Source organism: Hakea prostrata, chromosome 11 (assembly GCF_041222555.1).
Source record: "Hakea prostrata isolate BN-2017 chromosome 11, UWA_Hpros_2, whole genome shotgun sequence".
NCBI classification, from domain to species: domain Eukaryota; kingdom Viridiplantae; phylum Streptophyta; class Magnoliopsida; order Proteales; family Proteaceae; genus Hakea; species Hakea prostrata.
In genome coordinates, this window is record NC_142610.1 from 8349007 (window position 1) to 8369206 (window position 20200).

The following is a 20200-nucleotide window of genomic DNA, read 5'->3' on the forward strand; positions in this document are numbered from 1 at the left end:
TAGGTGTTTTGTTGTTTAAATTGTAATTCTTACTTGGACTATAATTATAATTATATATATAATTAATTACCGAAAATGAGAATTAAAAGCACGCTCTCTCAAAAGATCCGATGGATACATAAAAGGGTTTTGCCTCTCTTGGTGTCGCCTCTCTCCCCTTAATTCTCCTCTTTGCAGCAGCGAAGAGAGGCAGAGAGATAGAGAGAGACGCTCTCTCTGCGAATCGCTCCTCCTTTCCTTCTTCGTTTCTTAAAATTCATAAACACCAAAAAAAAAAAAATTTATCTTTTTTTCTTTTATCCCATCGATTGGGGTCTGTGTGTGAGTCGATTCCGTTTTTTCTCTTGTTTTTGTTGATTGTTTTTGTTGTCGGGCGATTCTTCAGATTAGTGAGAGAAAACTGAGTTATGCAGGCAGATCAGACGGTGATAAGCTTAAGGCCTGGTGGTGGAGGCAATCGAGGAAGCAGATTATTTGCCCCTCGCTTCGACTCTGCTCTCAGCAATAATTCTGGTAGTGGCGGTGCTGGTGGTTCGTCTTCGATCCCATCGTTGTCGTCCGATGAACAGTCCCTTCGGCCGCATGGTGGTGCCTTCCCGACTTCGTCTCTCAAGGTCCGTATTCAAAACCCTTTTTTGTTGTGCGGATCTAGGGTTTTATTTATTTATTATTATTGTTATTATTTCATTTTATTGTTTTTCTTCTGGGTCGTAATTTAGCTTCTGTTTCCTTTTGGTACGTATGATTATAGATTGAAATATTTCCAGCTGAAGCTATTTATGTTTTTATGTTTTTGGGTTGAGATCTTTGATTTTGTGAGTTTTGTCGATTCAGCTTATGTTGATTTGTGCTTAAGCTGATGTTATTTTATGATTCTGATGTTCTCTAGTGTCAAAGATTTTCCTTTTCCTCTACTATCTTGAATGGGGTGCTGAATAATTGTCTTTCCATGCAAGTAATGTGATCGGTCTGTGAAATCAAATGTTTGTTATATTTATCAGATTCAATGTATCCAATGTTTCACTGTTGATAGATGGATAAAGTAACTGACAGATTAAGTATGTTACATGAGGAAGAAGAAGGGGAAAAAAGAAGAAGTAGAAGAAGAAGCCCGAAGATGAGTTTATTTCCTATTTCTAAAGGTTACTATTGTTCTTTTTACCAGCAGGAATCTGGAATATGCAAATTCGCACTTGTATAACTGTTGGAATATCATATGTTAATTGTGTATTTTTATACTGTTGTATCTGTGACAAAATTAAATTTAAAAGGAAGGGGAAAAAAAGCCTACTGTTAAATAACCCCTCCTCCCTTCGCCCGACACCCCCCCCCCTTTTGCTTTACGCTACAAGTCCTTATCCTTTCCATGAATTTCACTACAGAACATTAAAATTGCAAAACATTGATGCTGATTCCTGTCCTAATTCTTGGTGGGGCACTTAACTTGTGACCTGCTGTAAATATGGACAAAGAGTGATTGGTAGGCTTTTATGTGGGCATGCATTGAGTATGTAGACGTGTATAAAGACCTACTTACATGTGTTTTATAGGGTGACTAACAAGTTAGTGTTTGATGTCCGTCATCATCTTTGCACTAGTATCCTTTTCAGGGATTTCATGGAATGATAAAATCATTGAGAAATTTTGATGGTGATTCATGTCCTAATTCTTGGTGAGGCACTTAAGATGTGTACCTGCTGTAAATATGGACAAACATTGATCTGTAGGCTTTTAGGTGGGCATTCATTGAGTATTATGATGCCCATAAAGGACCTACACACATTGAGTATTTTAATTTCCATCAGCCTTGTACTCAACTGTGTTGGCACCTTCCATTCTGTTATTAATTCTGAATGTCACAGTCAGTTACATTTTCTTGATCGGTCTGTGAAATCAAATGTTTGTTATATTTATCAGATTTCAATATATACAATGTTTCACTTTTGATAAATGGATAAAGTAACTGACAGATTAAGTATGTTATTATATGAGAAAGAAGAAGAAGGAAAAATAAAATAAAAATAAAAATAAAGAAGAAGCTCAAAGATGAGCTTATTTCCTATTTCTAAAGGTTACTATTGTTCTTTTTACCAGCAGGAATCTGGAATATGCAAATTCGCACTTGTATAACTGTTGGAATATCATATGTTAATTGTGTATTTTTATACTGTTGTATCTGTGACAAAATTAGATTTAAAAGGAAGGAAAAAAAAGCCTACTGTTAAATAACCCCTCCTCCCTTCCCCCCCCCCCCCTTTTTGCTTTATGCTACAAGTCCTTATCCTTTCCATGAATTTCACTACAGAACAATAAAATTGCAAAACATTGATTCTGATTCCTGTCCTAATTCTTGGTGGGGCACTTAAGTTGTGACCTGCTGTAAATATGGACAAAGAGTGATTGGTAGGCTTTTATGTGGGCATGCATTGAGTATGTAGATGCTTATAAAGACCTACTTACATGTGTTTTATAGGGTGACTAACAAGTTAGTGTTTGATGTCCGTCATCATCTTTGCACTAGTATCGTTTTCAGGGATTTCATAGAATGATAAAATCATTGAGAAATTTTGATGGTGATTCATGTCCTAATTCTTGGTGAGGCACTTAAGATGTGTACCTGCTGTAAATATGGACAAACAGTGATCTGTAGACTTTTAGGTGGGCATTCATTGAGTATTATGACGCCCATAAAGAACCTACACACATGAATTTTAGAGGGTGATGAACCAATTATTTTTAATTTCCATCAGCCTTGTACTCAACTGTGTTGGCACCTTCCATTCTGTTATTAATTCTGAATGTCACAGTCAGTTACATTTTCTTGATGCTCAGCTTGTTGAGGTCTGTGTGTACAGATAAAGTAAATTGATATATTCATCCCCATTGTTATAAAGCTTCTAGCCTAGAAGAACTGGGAAATTCTTTTCTGCTGCTTTGGGAATTTTGGTATCCTCCTTAAGGCCTCATTCATATATATAATGGAGAAAGCAAAAACGGACATGGTAGCAACCTATGCTAGGAGCTAAGGACATCAAATATATGGGGTTTGTGTCCCTGTCCGCTCTTGCACATGCATGTGTTCACCCACATGCACTCAGACAATGTGTCCTCTCCCCTCCTCGTGTACGTGATGTGGAATTTAGTGTTCCTTATTATATTTATAGGATTTGGTAATACTTGACCAGGTCTACCTGATATTCTTCCATTGATCTTTTGTTGATGAACTCAATGGTCGACTATGATCTCTTTTTTACTGTGGTGAGCACATCATTTGGGTGGTTGTTCATTTACCCTACTCATCTATCAAATTTGAGACTGTATGCTATTACTTACCCTGGACCAGTGCTACCTAGGATCTTTTAAATGAATAATGGAATTATGACTGATTGGTTTTGGATTCTTATGTGCATGCATTATTGCGCTGGATATTTAGAATGCTTTAGCCTGTTGTTGGTTGTCATAAAGGATACCTATTGGCCTTTCTTTGCTGGTTCCAAATATTATAATTCCTAGAGAAATGGCAAGGGGCTTTGTTGGTGTTGGTATTTCATATATTTACTAAATCTATTAGTCAATACTCACCTGTCCTGCCAAATGAAGCTTCTGGGGTGCTTGCTTATGATCCTTAGATTTACATCGTATTCTGTTCCATTATGAATTGCTTTCTTATCCCCCCTCTTTTTTGTCAAAGGGGTTTTTGATTATTTAAAGGGAAGGTTTTTGTCGCCCAGGTTTTTTAAAAATTCATTGCCCTTGCTTATTTCTGTTGATTTGTACTCCAGATTTTCTTGTGAATCTTCGGAGCTGTTCTATTAGGAAGTGATACGAGATTGTACCATATATTTCAATATGTTGGGGACTTGAATTTTGTGATTTTATTAGTAGTTTTGGTTTTCTATTCTTGTTGATTGTGCTGGCAGTTAAAATAAAGAACAGTTGGAGACCTTTAACTCATGTTCCATTGATTGATTATTTTTCTCACAGAGTGGAGGTTTGCGGTTTGAGTCTCGTGAGCGTGTTCGATACACCCGTGATCAGCTATTGCAGCTTAGGGAGGTAATTTCTATAATACACCTTACATGATGTTTATTTTTATTAACAAGGACTGTTACTCTGATTAATGGATGGACAAGATGTACGTTGGATGCCTTGTGTAGTTTTGTTGGTGTTGGTGCAAAGTCTGAACTATGATCAACGTGGGAGAGATATGGTTCATATTTTTCTTTACTTGAATTGTTGCATTTCCCATGGGTTTTTGCATGATCTATGCTTCTGCAATGGAATAACATCTTTCCCTTCCTTTTTGGTTTACATTTTTTAGGATCCAAAACAACTGGACTCAATCATTTGATGTGTTGCATTTAGGTGATTTGGTTTATTGTTGGTAGGACACACTATAGTATGTTTCTTTTTTAGTGTTTTTGACTTATCAACAACAACAGAATATCTATGTTATCCTGTCAACTTTTCCTCTTTCCCTGTGATTAAGTTGAGTTCTATAGCTTTACACTATGCTGTGCCCCTTATTCAAGAAAAATGTGGGATTTTAAAATAATCCATAGTGCTGAGGTGCAGTTATTTGAGGATGTGATTGTATGTATTGTCAACCTGAAAGGTTTGTAACATCTTTATGGTGTTTGGTTCCTAATTATTATTAAAATCCTCAGCCTTGGTGCAAATAGACCTCATGATTCAGGAACAATATCAAAGGTATCTCTAGTCTTTTTTATTATATCAAAGGATTCCCCTTCAACTTCTTCTGTAGCATGTAAACATTGATGCTTATGAGAATATATTCCTTTTGTTTTTTGCTTTGCTAGTTAAGAGTTTTAGTTATATGGTGGTTCTCAATATTCAATCGTTGTACACCACTTGTGATTATATATTTTTTAATCATCTTTACAAACACATTGTGAGGTCTGTTTCCTTTTATTGCTGCTTTATCTTATTAGGCTGTTGATGTGCCTGAGGATATCTTGAAAATCAAGCAAGAGATTGAAGCTGAATTTTTCGGTGAAGAGCAGAACTGGAGTCGTGGAGATTCAAATGTGAGTTCCAACTGGAGTTATTAGCTTTTTGGAAGAAATGACCAATTTGAATTCATATTTATTATTTTTTTCGTTTTTTTTGGTGGCAGCCACAATCGCAACCCACCAATCGATATTCTGAACCAGACAACCGTGACTGGCGTGGACGATCCTCACAGTTGCAGGCTGCCAGTGAGGAGAAGTCATGGGATAATATTCGTGAAAGTAAGGAATTAGCAAGTCGGCAGATAGAAGCGAATCAGTACAATCGCCAAGATCAACTAAATTCTCAATATGCAAGGGGTCAAAACTCTTCTAATCAAGGGGTATGGCTTAGATATTGAATTTTGTAGAACTTTGTCTAATGTTTTTGCTTCTTGTTTTCAATTCCTACATTATCTTGTAGAATGCAGTCATGTGAATGAACTTGTGGAGCTGTCTAATGCTGTAGCCATCAATTTGCAAATGGTGTGCCCAAACGTCTAGGCCTACTATTGTAGGGTTATTGGGTTTAGTGGGCTTTCATACTGTTCCTAGTTGTGTAGATAGTTTTTAGCTCATCTTATTGCCTTGTAGCATTATTTCTGATCTTTGTTACTTCTTACCTGATGCAGACGGGACCTCCTCCAGTTCTTGTCAAAGCTGAAGTGCCATGGTCGGTTCAAAGAGGGAATCTCAGTGATAAAGAACGTGTCTTAAAGACAGTGAAAGGGTATGTCATGAATATCTCTCTGTCCTGGATTTAGAGAACCAGTTGGTGATGGATCAATTGTAGGTGGTAATATGATATTAATTGCCTCTATATGATGGTACTAAGTACTGTTTTACTTGTCTTCCAATTACTCTGATGCCTGTCTCTGATGATGAAATGTTAATTTACCCATCCTGTTTGTTATGTGCAGTATTTTGAACAAGCTGACACCCGAGAAATTTGATATTCTCAAGGGTCAACTAATTGATGCCGGGATTACTACACCAGATATCTTAAAGGTGACCTTATCCTATTGATCTTTCAAACTTTTGATCTCTCTTGCTCTCTTCTTTTATCTGTACTTTTGTATGGTACTTAGATAATTTGTCTGCTGCAGGGTGTTATATCACTTATTTTCGATAAGGCTGTACTGGAGCCCACATTTTGTCCTATGTATGCACAGCTCTGTTCTGATCTCAATGAAAAACTCCCACCATTTCCTTCTGAAGAACCTGGTGGAAAAGAAATCACATTCAAGCGTATACTCTTGAATAATTGCCAGGAGGCATTTGAAGGTGCTGACAATCTCAGGGCAGAAATTAGGCAGATGACTGCCCCTGAACAAGAATCAGAGCGTAGGGACAAGGAGAGAATGGTGAAGCTGCGCACTCTTGGAAACATCCGCCTAATTGGTGAACTTCTGAAACAAAGGATGGTGCCTGAGAAGATTGTTCATCACATTGTTCAGGTCTGTACTAGCTTCTTTGTTTTGGTTCCTTCTACCAAATGGTCCAAATATTTTGAGGTATTATAGTATTCTATGAATTTTGCTTATCCTCTGACATGAAACAGGAGCTTTTGGGACACGATGGTAAATCATGCCCAGCTGAGGAGAATGTTGAGGCTATATGTCAGTTCTTCAATACCATTGGCAAGCAGTTGGACGAGAGCCCGAAATCTAAGCGTATCAATGATGTCTACTTTAGTAGATTGAAGGAAGTGTCAACAAACCCTCAACTGGTACAAAGGTTGAGGTTTATGGTCCGTGATGTTCTGGATCTACGATCCAATAACTGGGTTCCAAGGCGTGAGGAGGTAAACTTCCTAAATTCCCAGGTCTATTTATTTAGTGTAGTACCATGCAATATTGATTAGGACCCCTGATTATCTTCCTATCTTGTAGGTGAAAGCTAAGACCATCACTGAAATTCACTCAGAGGCAGAGAAGAATCTTGGGTTGCGGCCTGGTGCAATGGCAAATATGAGGAACGCTCGTGCCACTGGTGCTCTAGGGGGTGTCAACCCTGGAGGATTCCCTATTAACAGACCTGGCTCTGGTGGAATGATGCCTGGAATGCCTGGTACAAGGAGGATGCCTGGGATGCCTGGGATGCCTGGGATGGACAATGACAATTGGGAGGTTCCCCGTACACGTTCAATGCCTAGGGGAGAGGGTCCAACTGTGCAGTCTGGTCGTGTGCAGTCCCCTCTAATTGGGAAACCAAGTTCTTTTAACTCAAAGCTGCTGCCTCAGGGTAGTGGAGCCCTGATTACTGGCAAAAGTGCACTATTGGGAAGTGGTGCAGCTCTTGCACGCCCTTCTAGCCTTGTGCCAGGCTTAGATACTACTGCACAGAGCCCAGTACCCACAAGGACTTTGCCAGCGCCCGCAGCAGTTTTAGCTCCTGAGAAGGTATCATCTCCTCCAACTGGAACAAATCCTGCTGAGCTTGAGAGGAAAACAATTGCTCTTTTGGAGGAATACTTCCATGTTCGCCTTTTGGATGAGGCATTACAGTGTGTGGAGGAGCTGAAAGCCCCATCCTATCACCCAGAGGTGGTCAAGGAGGCTATCAATCGTGCATTGGAGAAAGGACCAGTCTGTGTGGAGCTGGTTACAAAGCTCTTAGATTACCTAATCACCAAGAAGGTTCTGATGCCCAAGGATATAGGGACTGGGTGCCTCCTCTACTCTTCGATGTTGGATGATATTGCTATTGATCTGCCAAGAGCACCTAACAGTTTTGGTGAGGTTATGGGGAAGCTTGTCTTGGCTGGTGGTTTGGACTTCAGTGTGGTGAAGGAGATTCTTAAGAAGGTTGAGGACCCCGGGTTTCAGAAAGCTATTTTTGATGCTGTAATGAGGACCGTCACTTCTGATCCTTCTGGCCAAGGAATACTGAGCGTGCAGGGTGCAAATATTAAAGCCTGTGAGACCTTGTTCTCTTGATTCTATTGGAGCCATAAGCCTGAAAGTTGTTCCTTCCCAGCTACTGTAACCAGGGAACCAATTATTCTGTTCTTTCGGAAAGTAATTCTACGTCTTTTCCTTCTCTTAATCCCTTCTGAGGCGATCGACTTGTGTTAAATTATGTGATAAGCCAGAGCTGAAGAACCCTAAATTTTATTGAGTTGTATATTTTTTTTTTGAGGTCATAATGAGTGTTTAGTGGAGCGAGTTACGCAAAAATGTCATGGATTTGCATTCTGGTGTGGCTAATGTTTACCCACCACTAGGTGTTCTTGATGAACAAGTTCGGCACATGATCTTTTAAATTTATGGTGTATTAGATTTTTTTATTAGATTTTGGACACTTCAATTTATGCCAATTTGGCAAGATTTTTGCAGCAGATTTTTCATCTTGTGTTGGTTTTTTGAAAAATTGTTTCTTGCTCCTATTGAATTTTGATTTGTTTTTGATTTGTTTGATGGGGACCATCACATATATATAATGTTGTACGGCTATTGCAAAATGCAAATCCCAGCTCGTCTCCTTGAGTGGTCCTGAATGGTTTCATTCACCTGCAGCCTATGTAATCCCTTGCAATCTTCTGATTTGCGTCAATGGAATCTGACCATCAAGCAACGAGTGCTTGCAGGTAATCTGGATGGAGCACTGTTGACATTCATAAAGATGCAAGAAAGTGGTGTACGAGGGGATAACTACGCCTTTCCTCTGGTGCTGAAAGCCACTGCTGGTCTTGCCATTTCACATGTTGGGATTCAACTCCACGGCCAAATTATAAAAACTGGTTTTTCATCGCATGTTTATGTTCAAACAGCGATGCTTGGGGTGTATTCTGCTCTGGGGAACCTTCACTCTGCTCGTTTATTGTTCGACAATATGCCAGAAAAAGATTTGCTTGCTTGGAATTCCATGCTTGATGCTTATGCATCGTCTGGGCAGATGGATTATGCTATTAAAATATTTGATTTGATGCCTGTTAGGGACTCTGTATCCTTCAATACTGTCATCTCCGGGTATGGAAATGTTTGCAAGGTAGCATCGGCAAGAGATTACTTTGATAGAATGCCATCCAAAGATGTCGTCTCATGGAATTCGATGATCACTGTGTATACCAAGGCAGGGGAAATGAAGCTGGCTCGCCTTTTATTTGATGAAATGCTGGAAAGAAATGTTGTCTCGTGGAACACCATCATCAATGGCTACTTGCAGAACCAGTGTTATGCAGATGCCATTGATTTGTTCTACAAGATGAAGGCCACTAGAACTGAACCTAACCATTTAACCCTGTCTGCGGCATTATCTGCCTGTGCTCACTTAAGTTCACTGGAGATTGGTGTGCGGATCCATGCGCAGGATGTTAGATTTCTGTCAGATCCCCAAGTCGCAGCTGCACTCATAGATATGTACTCCAAGTGTGGTAGCATAGAACATGCTTTACAGGTGTTCTACAAGGCCCCAGTGAAGAACATATATTGCTGGAATGCCATGATCTCTGGGCTTGCACTTCATGGTTATGGCCAAGTTGCCATGAGGCTTTTTGAGGATATGAACGCTGGATTGATGAGGCCTGATGACATTACCTTCATTGGGATCTTGAGTGCATGTAGCCATGCAGGCATGGTCGAGGAGGGTTGTCTTCTATTTGAATGCATGGAAAGAGAATTTGGGGTTTCGCCCAAGGCTGAACACTATGGCTGCATGGTTGATCTTCTTGGTCGAGCTGGATTCCTTGACCGAGCATATGAGCTTATAGAAACCATGCCATTTGAGCCTCAAGCAACTGTGTTGGGCGCTTTGCTTGGTGCTAGCATAATTCATGGGGACATCAAGATGGGTAAATTGATAGCTAATCGCATCATTGCTAGGAGTGATTATCTCACTGATGGGGAGTACATGATGCTGGTTAACATGTACGCAATGTGTGGTCAATGGCAAGAATCAAACAGATGGAGAAAAAAGATGAATAATGCTGGGATCAGTAAACATGCAGGGTGTAGTTTGATTGAGATTGATGGTAAAATGCATAGGTTTTTGGCTGGAGAGTATGAAGATGTTTGAATTGATATCAGGGACCAGAAATCTTGATTTCAATAACAGACCTTGGAAAGAAATACATGAGAGGCTATTTTGCTTCTTTTGAAAGTCAGGAAAAGTGTTGGTAGGTGGAATCCCTACAAAGATTAGGTAGGCTTCCTTTCTTCAAATTAATCAAAACTGTAAACCATGTCATGAAGCTGACGAATCTGAATTGCATATTCCCCCCCCTGGAAATTCTCTAAATTTGTTGTTTTACAGAGCCCTTAGCTATGAGAACTGGAGCACTGCATGTTGCCTCTGTTCTCCAAACTTTTTCGTTCCCTTTTTCCTCAACATTGATTTTGGTTCTTTTCCCTCTCTTGTTAATTTTTTTTTAATTGGATTGCACCTAAACAATGTACTCTTGATAATCAATCTTTGAAATCTTCTGATACAATTGATTTCTATCACATCAAAGAAGAAAAAAACCTTGATGTGATTGTTGGAATACCTGTCCACCTCTACATGGAAATGGCATTGTGCCCATCAGATGGACCAGGATTGTGCCATCAAATGGAGGAGCTGATTGGGCTGCTTCAACGGTTTTCATCATAAAATTTTGTGTATTTGTTGAAAACAACCGGCATTGTGTTGTGGTTGTCATCATTGCCAACTTTAGCAACCAAGCAATTATTTGTGTAGTAAGTTTGTGTTCGTATAAACCCTGAGGACATAGTTGAGTTGGTAAGGGATGATCACCTAAGGAGAAATATTAGCTCCTAAGTTCGGAACCGTGTATACTTGGTGCCTCTCACATGGAGTGTGTAGTGCTCTTGATTGTTTTGTTAGAAGTTGGATGGTTCTCATTCAATCCTAATAACTAATCCAGTTCATGTGTTTGTGATATCTATTTAGACATGAGGAATAGTCGTGCCAAAAGCCAAACAGTTGTATAAACAGGAAAATAAATAAAAAAAATAAAGGAGCTTCGTATTGATATTAGGGTACAAGTCTAGCCTTGATGGCACAAAGCTGCCTATCCAGCCTTGGTTTACCCTAAAGCTCAAATAAGGCCTGAGACTGAAATTATAGCCCTCAGGGAGGGTCAAGATAGCCCGAGATAATGTACAACAAGATTATGGATCTGTTGTTTGTTCTATTTTTTTTTTGTGGTTAGGGCCAAGGTTAGGGACATTGTTCATCGTCAAGGTTGACTGTTTGATTTGGTCGAATTGGCCCAATCAGATAGTGTCAGCTAGAGTATTTAAAGTCAGTGTCAAAGTTTCAAAAGCTTGGCACAACACAACCTTGTCGTGGTCCCTTATCGGTGTGCTGTTTGTTGACACAATCAGGGGATATGGATGGTCAACCAAATGACATGCAGCCATAAGTAGCTAATCTAGTGGCTGCTTAGTTGCTTAGTACTTGCATCTATATATTCTTCTAGGATGCAGGGGGTCACCTGCTGCTCATCCAAAACCCTTTGGAGTATTGATTGTTCATGGGTATCAAAATTTGCCCAGTGAGTTAGCAAAAGTGCTGTTAAGAAGAACCTCAGTTGTTTAGCCTTGGCTATGAAGGTTTTGTTATGGTCCTCTGCCTGACAAGTGGCCTACTTCTGTTGTATGGCTTGTCAATCTCTATGAGAAAATTTGGTGTGTTCAACTTTGAACCTTTATTGCAGCTGATTTCTATGCCAAAAAAAGTCACCAGCATTGTTTTCTTGGGACTGCCATAGGATAAAGAGGTTATTCACATGTAAAGGAAAATTTGGGCAAATTCATTTAATGTGTTGTGCATATCATTTAAATGTAGTAATATTCTGTAATCCTTCCATATTTTTTCCTTCTGTGTCATTCAATATTCATGAAAAAAAGGAAGAACACTACCATAACATGGATTGTTATATCTGGAGAAGATTCTTGGGTAAAAATAAGTCATTCAAGATGCAACAATATTAGTAATTTCTGTTACTGTTCTTGTGTGCTGAAGCAACTTCATACCTCGACAGGATCTCATTTTTTTGTAAGAGAAGTTCTGTCCTAGATTTTACTAGAATGGTCCAGTGCTCCCAAGTGCTGAAAACTCCCTTCATATAGATTAAAAATTTATTAAATTTTCTTTGCAAGTCAATTGAAAGCGATAGATAAGCCTTCAATCAAATGGTCTTTTTTTCTTTCTTTCTTATTATTTCAGGTCAATTCTCATGTGTGCCTGGAGCAGGTCGAATACCAGCAGATCTGTTCACAGATGTCTATGGGCATGAAATAGTGACAAAAAAGGTACCACCAGAACTTTTCACTCAAACTGTCATCTTGGGTGCACCTTTATATCTAACTATATAATTTGCAGTTGTGTTTGTTGCAAACAATCCTCATGAATCATCTAAATCCACCACTAAAGTTTGAATTAAGGGTAAACACACGTGGTTTTGTCTTAAATAACTAAAAATGACTGTATCCAATTAAAGTGGTTATTAAGATCTTTCATAGTGAAAGTTTTAAATCAATTCTATGAAAAAATAAAAGTCCAGTTCTTTCAAGATTTATAGTTAAATAATGCACTTTTTTTTTTGCGCAAGTACTAGCCTACTAGGAATGGGATATTTAGGGTTTGTGTGAAGGGCAAAATCGATTATTTTATCATATTTAGACGTGGATCCACACATTAAAAATACAATTAAATTTCTATAGAATAGATAATTACACAAAATTTTTTTTTTTCAATTTTAGGAGTAGTTGTTCAGAAAGTTCTTAAACCGTTATTTAAAAATAGGTTTCTAATTGTTTAGTTCATGGTTTTCTAAAAAGAATAATAAATAGATAGTACTTATTTGTTTAGTTTGAGTTCAATCAGGTCAATAGAATGTTAAAAAAAAAAACAATTAGTTCAGCAATTAAATTAAAAAACATTCAATACAATCAGTTCAATACAATGTTAAAAAAAAAATACTGAAAATTTTAAAACAATTCTATGCTTAAATAAAAACTCAACTTTTTCAAGATTTATGGTTGAATAATGCACTTTTTCAAGATTTATGGTTGAATAATGCACTTGAAAAGAATTGAATTTTCATTTTAACATTTTTTGATCAGGTACTAGGAATGGGATATTCAGAGTTGGTGTGAAAGAAAAAATCAAATCCAATCGTTGAAAAACATACTTATCAAGGCAATGATGCCTTATGTCTAGGCCTTTTTTGGAGGGCCGGTCAGTTGGTCACCCTCAGAATCTTTGTGGGTAAAATAGGGGAAAATTACAGAATATCAATCAAATACCAGATCGATTCTTATGTGAATCGATATTTGTTTTAATGCCATGCACTAAAACCATGACCATAATATACAAATTTTTTTTTGTTTTGGTGTTTGAGATTCATCCGGGCTAGCTTGCGCGTATCTCGATTACATCCTCAGATGGAGCTTTGTCATTCACAACGGTCGAACCCATGACCTCTCCACTAAGAAATATAGATCTTACCACCCTACCAACCCTGCATTGACATAATATACAAATGTTGGAAGTAACAAAACAAAATTCTGCAGAATAATAGAACCTCAAACTTATTAGACTCCTGAAGAAAGCTTGATGGATAGAGATACTCTAACCAAGAAGGCTCTATCAATGCAATGTAAGATCGATTAGCTTAATTCCAATCAATATTCTGATTGCCTGTAACTGGCTACTCTTCGCTGCTTTCTCAATAGATTTTCAGTTACCAGAAAGAAGAAAAAAAAAAAATGCTAGATCGGCTGGATATGCTGATTAGATCAGGTAAGATCCGCAACAGAGCATTCCGAATCAAGATGGTTAAAACCGATTCTGATCTTAATTGGCAGATTTCATCATTCAATTCTTTTGATCGATGTCTCTCTCTCACACCTGAATTTTTTTTGAAATCGTACCAAATTTGTAGGATTCACATTTGATTGAAACTCATCCATTGGTTCATTGTTTCTAACTTTGCCATCTGAATAATGCCACCTTATCATTCTAGAATGTTTTCTTGACTGCAAATCTTGTCTAATCTTTCAGATTAATTGGCTTCAATCTTAAGGGCTATTGCAATATAAGCATTTTTTTATGGTTCACACAGGCAGAGGTGATCCTCGTGGATGGAGAATCAAATTTTTTTTTTCCCATAGGATTCCAGGGGTGACCCTTGTGATTTGTATGATTCAAATATGATGCCATGAGGAGAAGCAAAACACAAATTTTTTTTTTGGGTAAACGATATTTTTATTGAGAAAAAAGGGGGAAGAACACAAGGCATCCCAATCACAGATTTGTAGGAGCCAAGGAGAGGAGAGCCTGGAGAGGGATCAATCTTTCCTATAACAGACCAGGGCCCTCCGAGATAGAGAATCCGAAATAGCATTCAAATCTTTACTTAAAAGGGGAACACAAATATCAATTACAACCACTAGAAAGTGAGAAAACATCCTCAATAATACTTGCAATCTCGAGGTGGTTGAAGTAAAACACATCCACAATCCATAAACCTGCATACATAGTGGAAAGATCCATAACTAACTGAATATTAATAAAACCCTCTGCTTGAAAACATCTGCAATAGAGTAGCCTGAGTACACATCAAAATATTGCAGAAAATTGGCTTAAGCTCACATGAATTGTAATCATAAGATAACAAAGGAGTGTATTCATACTTACTTCACAATGAAAAGATCCTCTTAGGTATTCATCAAGGAGATACATGTCCATTCCTTACCGTGCAGAGATCAATACAAAAATATGGCTTTCATGATGATGATACTTGTTGAATAGGTTCCCTTCAGACCTTTCATGATTTGATCCCACAAACTATTTTTCACTTGTATTGTCAGTGTAACAGAAATGAGGTTGCTAAGATGGATGAGTGGTAAAACTAGGAAGGATAAGATAAGGAATGATCATATTAGAGTTGGTTTGGGAGTTGCTCTTATAAGTGATAAGCTTTAAAAAAGTTGTTTGAGGTGGCATGGCCATGTTTAACGGAGACCTATAAATGTTCCTGTACGGAGAAATGATATAATCCAAATTGAAGGAACTAAAAGAGCTAGGGGTAGACCTAAGATAATCTTAAGAGAAGTGGTGAGAAAGAACATTAGGACATGCATAGCTTAGGCCTTGTATCTAGCATAACCTCAAATAGAACTGATTGGAAAGCAAGAATCCATGTAGCCAACCCCATTTAGTTGGGACAAAGCTTATTGTTGTTGTTGTGTTGTCATAGCTTTGCCATATCCCACTCATCATTGAGCTTTCTATTCCTATATCTCAACAGAGATGCTCAAGCTGAGTTCTCTATCATATTTCTTCCCTGATTGTCCTCTTTTTTTTCTCATCCACCTAAGAGATATCCTCTACATGGTACCAGAAAACCAACAAACAAAATTGAGTGGGCAACTTGACACAAGTGGAAGATCTGGGTTTTCCATTATGGATGGCCCATTCTAGGGGACTTGGCATCCACCAGAACATATTTAGGCATCATAGTTGAGTTATGAATTGCTGCTCTCTTGCTCAACTACTTCACGGCACTGCCTTGATGCTGCCTTTCATATTGTGCAATATTTAAGGTTAAAGACAATCTACTAGAAATTATGTTACATTCAAACTTTATAACTTCAGCTAAAAACCTCCCATTTTCTTTCGCCTTGTTTGTGTACACTGTAATCCTAGCCTAAACTTGATGAAGAATGCATAAACAGCAATTTAAACAAACATGAGTACATAAGAGTAATGATGAGATCCAATGGAGTGATGAAGACAAATTTCATCATTCAGAATGTTGTGGAGCTCATTTTGGAGGTCTAAATGCGTCCTGAATAACCCAAAAACTGGCATTCATCTTTGGAATGTATGCAGAATTGCAAGCTTATCAAAATGATTGGTTATGGACCCATATCTGTTTGAAGGTGCTTCTAGTCTTTTCTGGGAGCTCTTGGGGCAGGGCATTTTGGTTTTCTCCTTGAAGTAAGATTTCCCCTGTTCTGTTCTAAATAGTCTCACATATGCTTGATAGTGGGGTAGAAAACAAACTAGGGTTGCATCTCTGTTTCTCTTCATAATGAAACCATCACAATGCTTGGCTGTGGCTGTGTATGCAATTTGCCCCATTTTCTTGTTGTCATTGTGTAACACTCATTCCTAACAAGTTCATACTAGCCTCCAAAAACAAAAGTCTAATTATGAACTAATATCAATAAAGCTATCCAACATTCAGGTTGAGAAACTATGAAGAGAGAGATTCAAAAGAGGATTGGGGGGGGGGGGGGGGGAGGAATCTCCCAGAGGCACTTTACAGAAAGGAAAAAATAAAATCTAAAATGCATCCTTAAACTCCAACTTGCTGCAAGTGACCCCAATGAGATGAACACCAAAACTTAGGAAGAAAAAAAGGAAAAGTTGGATTCAGTTTCTGCCTCTTATTCTCCCTGTCCTGGATGAAACTTTTCAGATCTTAGTTTGCTTTTATGTACCACTTCAATGTTTCTTCAACTTTAATACGGTTGATTACTAAATCAAGCAGGCTCAGATTGTACTTTTACTTGGTTGAACCTTGTGGATAAAGCTCCAACAATAACAATTTATGAACAGAATATTGGTCATGTATCAGTTTATGATGGTGCTGATATAGACTGTCTAATCTGGATGGATCATATGTTACTAGATTGCTCTTATCCATTCATGGGTATTCTTTTGTTGTTTTGATCTCATCTTACCAGTTGGATTGATGTTAGATTAGAAGACATGCTTCTATTTTCCCTTGAATATAAGATTAAATTTTAGAATAACAGAGGGTGGCCTGAAGAGAAGGGCTATTGCAGGGCTGCAGGATGAGGCAGGGTAGCTTGGGGATGGCAATTGTTGGGATGGAGAAAGGGGTAGGGGTTGGAGTTTGGCAGGACTATGGGGTGGGCTGCAGTGTAGGCTAAAAGGTAAAATTTGAATAGAAAATAGTCCACTGAGGAGTTTCAGACACAGTTTAGTTTATGGTAGCTTCATACCTTTATGACTCTGGTAGACAGTGGATACCCATAGACCTAGCCGTAACTTTCTCAATTGCCTAAATGTGGAAGGGTGTTCCCTATTCATTCCAAAATTGTTTTCTTGTTTGGTGCCCAGTGACACCAATCTTATCTTGGAGACAAATTTCTCCTTGTCAGGTCGACGTTAGCCACCCAAAGAAATTGATGGCTTCATTTCTTTCGGGACACCATCATTGCAAAAAAGGGTCATGGATTCCTATGGTTTCAGAATAAGAACAGAAGATAAGCATTGAAGCAAATTAACAAACAATACAGAGGCAAGACACAACGCATCATAGTAATTTTAAAATGCAAAACTTCCCAACCCCATGGAAAAGCTCAAGGATTTCTCTGAAGGTTCATCTGGGTGCTTTTAAGAGCATCGTTCTTGGGTGTTTCCTGTAAGTTTTTCTATATCACCAACCTCCACCACTGCAAAGAAGTCATGGATTCCTACGGTTTCAGAATAAGAGAAAAAGATGAACATTAAAGCAAAGTAACAATCAATAGAGGCAAGACACAAAAGGCATCATAGTAATTTTAAAATGAAATTAAATTCTAACCAAGGTTGATGATATGGAAAACTCACAGGAAACACCCAAGAACGATGCCCTTAAACACCCAGATGAACCCCAGATGAACCTTCAGAGAAATCCTCGTTGCTTTTCTCTCCCGCCGTGTCTGCTAGGTTCGGACTCCGTTGGTTCTCAGTCCATTACAATCCAAATTCCAAAATGTGTTGGGTCCCTATGTGGAAGATGCCCATCAAAGAAAAGTTCCCTCCAAATCAGCTGGGCGAGTGTGGGATCTCCGCCGGAAAATTCTTGGCAATCGTCAAAAGTGAAGTTTGAATTTGTTGACTACTCGGCGTTGAAATCCTCACCTTGTTTGACCGTTGACCATTGACTACTTTTTCAGTAACTCGGTATATATAAGCTCCAACTCCTCCAAACATCTTCCAGGGAAGAGCTTTCCGTGCATAGTTGTGAAATAGAAAACAGCTGTTCACAATAGTCCAGGAGATATGAACAAAATCAAATTACAAGTAGCTTTCTTTCTCTTCATCAGCGTCCTCTTCTGTTTCCAGTTCCTCAATAGCTATGCTCTTGATGGTATAGCCAAACCACCTTCTGTGGCTTCCCCACCTGCAGCAGCTCCTGAACCCACAGGCTATAAATGGTAGATTGATCGAAGCCCTGAATCTTAGCATCCATCTGAAAAGAGTTAGGGGAACAAGGGGTGGAGTAATCGCAGGAAGCCAATCGACTAGAAACAATACGAGCACATCTGATGCATCCATGCAATTGATTTCCTCACTCCATGTGTGGTTCACTGTACTATGCCTTCTTTATCTTCGTTTCCAGTAATTGGACATCTTTGATTTGTCTCCCTGTTTGTAAAAAGAGACCACAGTGAAGAGTCAAGACAAGATTATAGTTACCAACTTAGCACAGATATTGTTCTATTATTTATTTGTTCATTCTTGGTAATTCTTACCAAAACAAGTTAGTTTAGTTTTGTTGATAATTAAAAGAAAATAAATAATTTTTTATCAGTTAATTCATTTATTTATTTTATTTCTGTGGTTTAAACGAGTTATCAAACACCTCGACAGCTTGACTACATTTTTAAGATAGTTTTTATCTATAATTTAGTATACTGTCAAGAAGAATCGAATACAAGACTTCTTCACTAAGAGAAGTTGAACATTACTATCTGAATAATATTATTTTTTTAATCAAACTGAGCAACATTTTATGATGAATTAGTCCTTTTATTTATTTCACCCTTCCATGATGTTGTGTATAATGAGGACTAGGATTTAGACTTACTCAAAATGAAACTATTAAAAATGGAAACACGAAATGTTTTATTACTAATCAAAGTTATGGGAAAAAAAACAACATTACATATTTACTGTAATTTTTATCTTGCTGAAAGATTTTGACTACAAAATTATGGTCATGGTTTGATATGTATCGTATTGAGTTGTATCCAATATGTGTATGCATTGTTCAACATCGTAACATATCATTGGATACCTTAAATCTTGGTTCTCTTTAAATCAAAGTAAAACTTCGAAATCAAACCAAACCAAAAGAAAGAATAGCTTGATTGCACTAGGACTCGATTGTGTGGTAAATGACCAACCCACATCTTATTTATAGATAGAGGAGAGAATGGATCAACATTATTTTAACACCATAAATAGCACCGTCCATGGTCGCAACAACCCATGAATTCATTGCATGAAGACAAAAAAAAAAAAAACTTTAATAAAGTTTTCAACTCCACCATAGAAACAAATGCTCTCTACACTTTTTCCTTTTCTCATGCATTTTCTCCCACTTCTTGTTGCTTCTCAACTACTGCATTTGAAGACTAATGTTTCCTTGTCATTTCATGTTTTTCTTTCTCTCGAGCTATGTCAATGACTTTTTTATGAGAACACTAGAAAAAAAGGACGTGGGTACTTCTCTTTCGAGGCCCAACATTTTCTTCTTACACCTCGTAAAAAACTGTTCACCACCATCGGCAACTACCACCCCTCTCTTTGCCAGTGATTATTGCCCCTCACCATCCCCCCTCCTACAGAAATCACTCACCATTGTCTCCTTTCGCCCTAAACCCTGAGATTTCGTTTGATTGAACTCATTTGAAGTTTAGTGCTTCAATTGCAGTGTTTTAAGGGCATAAGCAAATCCCAAGCCACCGACACGTATTCTTGGATGATAACTTGCATCACAAACACAATTTGGCTGATGAAGCAACGTAGAACTATTGGCATGTGGTAACGAAGGCATGGTGGAGCCATTGTCAGTCAGTGAAGGTAGAAGACAGTTCTGTGAATTCAAGCCACGTAAACTTGAGGCTCAAATATATTCTTATGCTGCACAACTGGCTCGCCTGATCACATCCATCGGAGAGGATGAGTGCTTATGTGCTGCTCAGTGTCATGCTTGGCACCACTATATACTTTGTCACCACCCATTATTACAAATCACCCTGATTCAGTCAAGTGAGTGATTGAATGATATTCTGAAAGAAGAGGACAGGCTGTAAAATGTTCAGTGTGCAGCAAAGCAAGCAACGTTGTCACCACAAGAAAATTGAATGATTTCTACTTCATCCAAGTCTGATTCTAGTGCAAAACGCAACTGTTACCAGTAGAATCGAAGATGACTC

The 20200-nt window shown here is 38.2% G+C and overlaps 2 protein-coding genes and 4 non-coding genes across 6 annotated transcripts; all 6 read left to right on the forward strand.

Annotated features, from left to right (window-relative positions):
* Positions 1-127: 127 nt before the first annotated feature.
* On the forward strand, positions 128-8274 carry LOC148999906 (eukaryotic translation initiation factor-like). Its single transcript, XM_089139633.1, has 9 exons — positions 128-614; positions 3985-4056; positions 4953-5048; positions 5138-5353; positions 5642-5739; positions 5930-6017; positions 6116-6466; positions 6571-6813; positions 6902-8274. The coding sequence occupies exons 1-9, from the start codon at positions 408-410 to the stop codon at positions 7946-7948; spliced, it is 2418 nt and encodes an 805-aa protein (XP_088995759.1). The 5' UTR covers positions 128-407; the 3' UTR covers positions 7949-8274.
* LOC148999907 (small nucleolar RNA snoR103) lies at positions 1436-1541 on the forward strand. Its single transcript, XR_016170901.1, has one exon. It is a non-coding gene; the product is annotated as a small nucleolar RNA snoR103 (small nucleolar RNA).
* Positions 1680-1785, forward strand: LOC148999908 (small nucleolar RNA snoR103). The gene has a single exon (XR_016170897.1). It is a non-coding gene; the product is annotated as a small nucleolar RNA snoR103 (small nucleolar RNA).
* Positions 2359-2464, forward strand: LOC148999909 (small nucleolar RNA snoR103). The gene has a single exon (XR_016170900.1). It is a non-coding gene; the product is annotated as a small nucleolar RNA snoR103 (small nucleolar RNA).
* LOC148999910 (small nucleolar RNA snoR103) lies at positions 2603-2708 on the forward strand. The gene has a single exon (XR_016170898.1). It is a non-coding gene; the product is annotated as a small nucleolar RNA snoR103 (small nucleolar RNA).
* A 233-nt stretch (positions 8275-8507) lies between the features above and the next one.
* Positions 8508-10025, forward strand: LOC148999911 (pentatricopeptide repeat-containing protein At3g29230-like). The gene has a single exon (XM_089139105.1). The coding sequence runs from the start codon at positions 8508-8510 to the stop codon at positions 10023-10025; it is 1518 nt and encodes a 505-aa protein (XP_088995231.1).
* The last annotated feature ends 10175 nt before the right edge of the window (positions 10026-20200 follow it).

What these genes read in the sequence shown, in the direction of transcription:
- LOC148999906 (XM_089139633.1), top strand. Translation starts at nt 408, where the DNA reads ATGCAGGCAGATCAGACGGTGATAAGCTTAAGGCCTGGTGGTGGAGGC. An exon ending in GTCTTAAAGACAGTGAAAGG is followed by an intron (nt 5,740 to 5,929) that starts GTATGTCATGAA and finishes TGTTATGTGCAG; the next exon opens with TATTTTGAACAAGCTGACAC. An exon ending in GGGTTCCAAGGCGTGAGGAG is followed by an intron (nt 6,814 to 6,901) that starts GTAAACTTCCTA and finishes CCTATCTTGTAG; the next exon opens with GTGAAAGCTAAGACCATCAC.
- LOC148999911 (XM_089139105.1), top strand. Translation starts at nt 8,508, where the DNA reads ATGGTTTCATTCACCTGCAGCCTATGTAATCCCTTGCAATCTTCTGAT.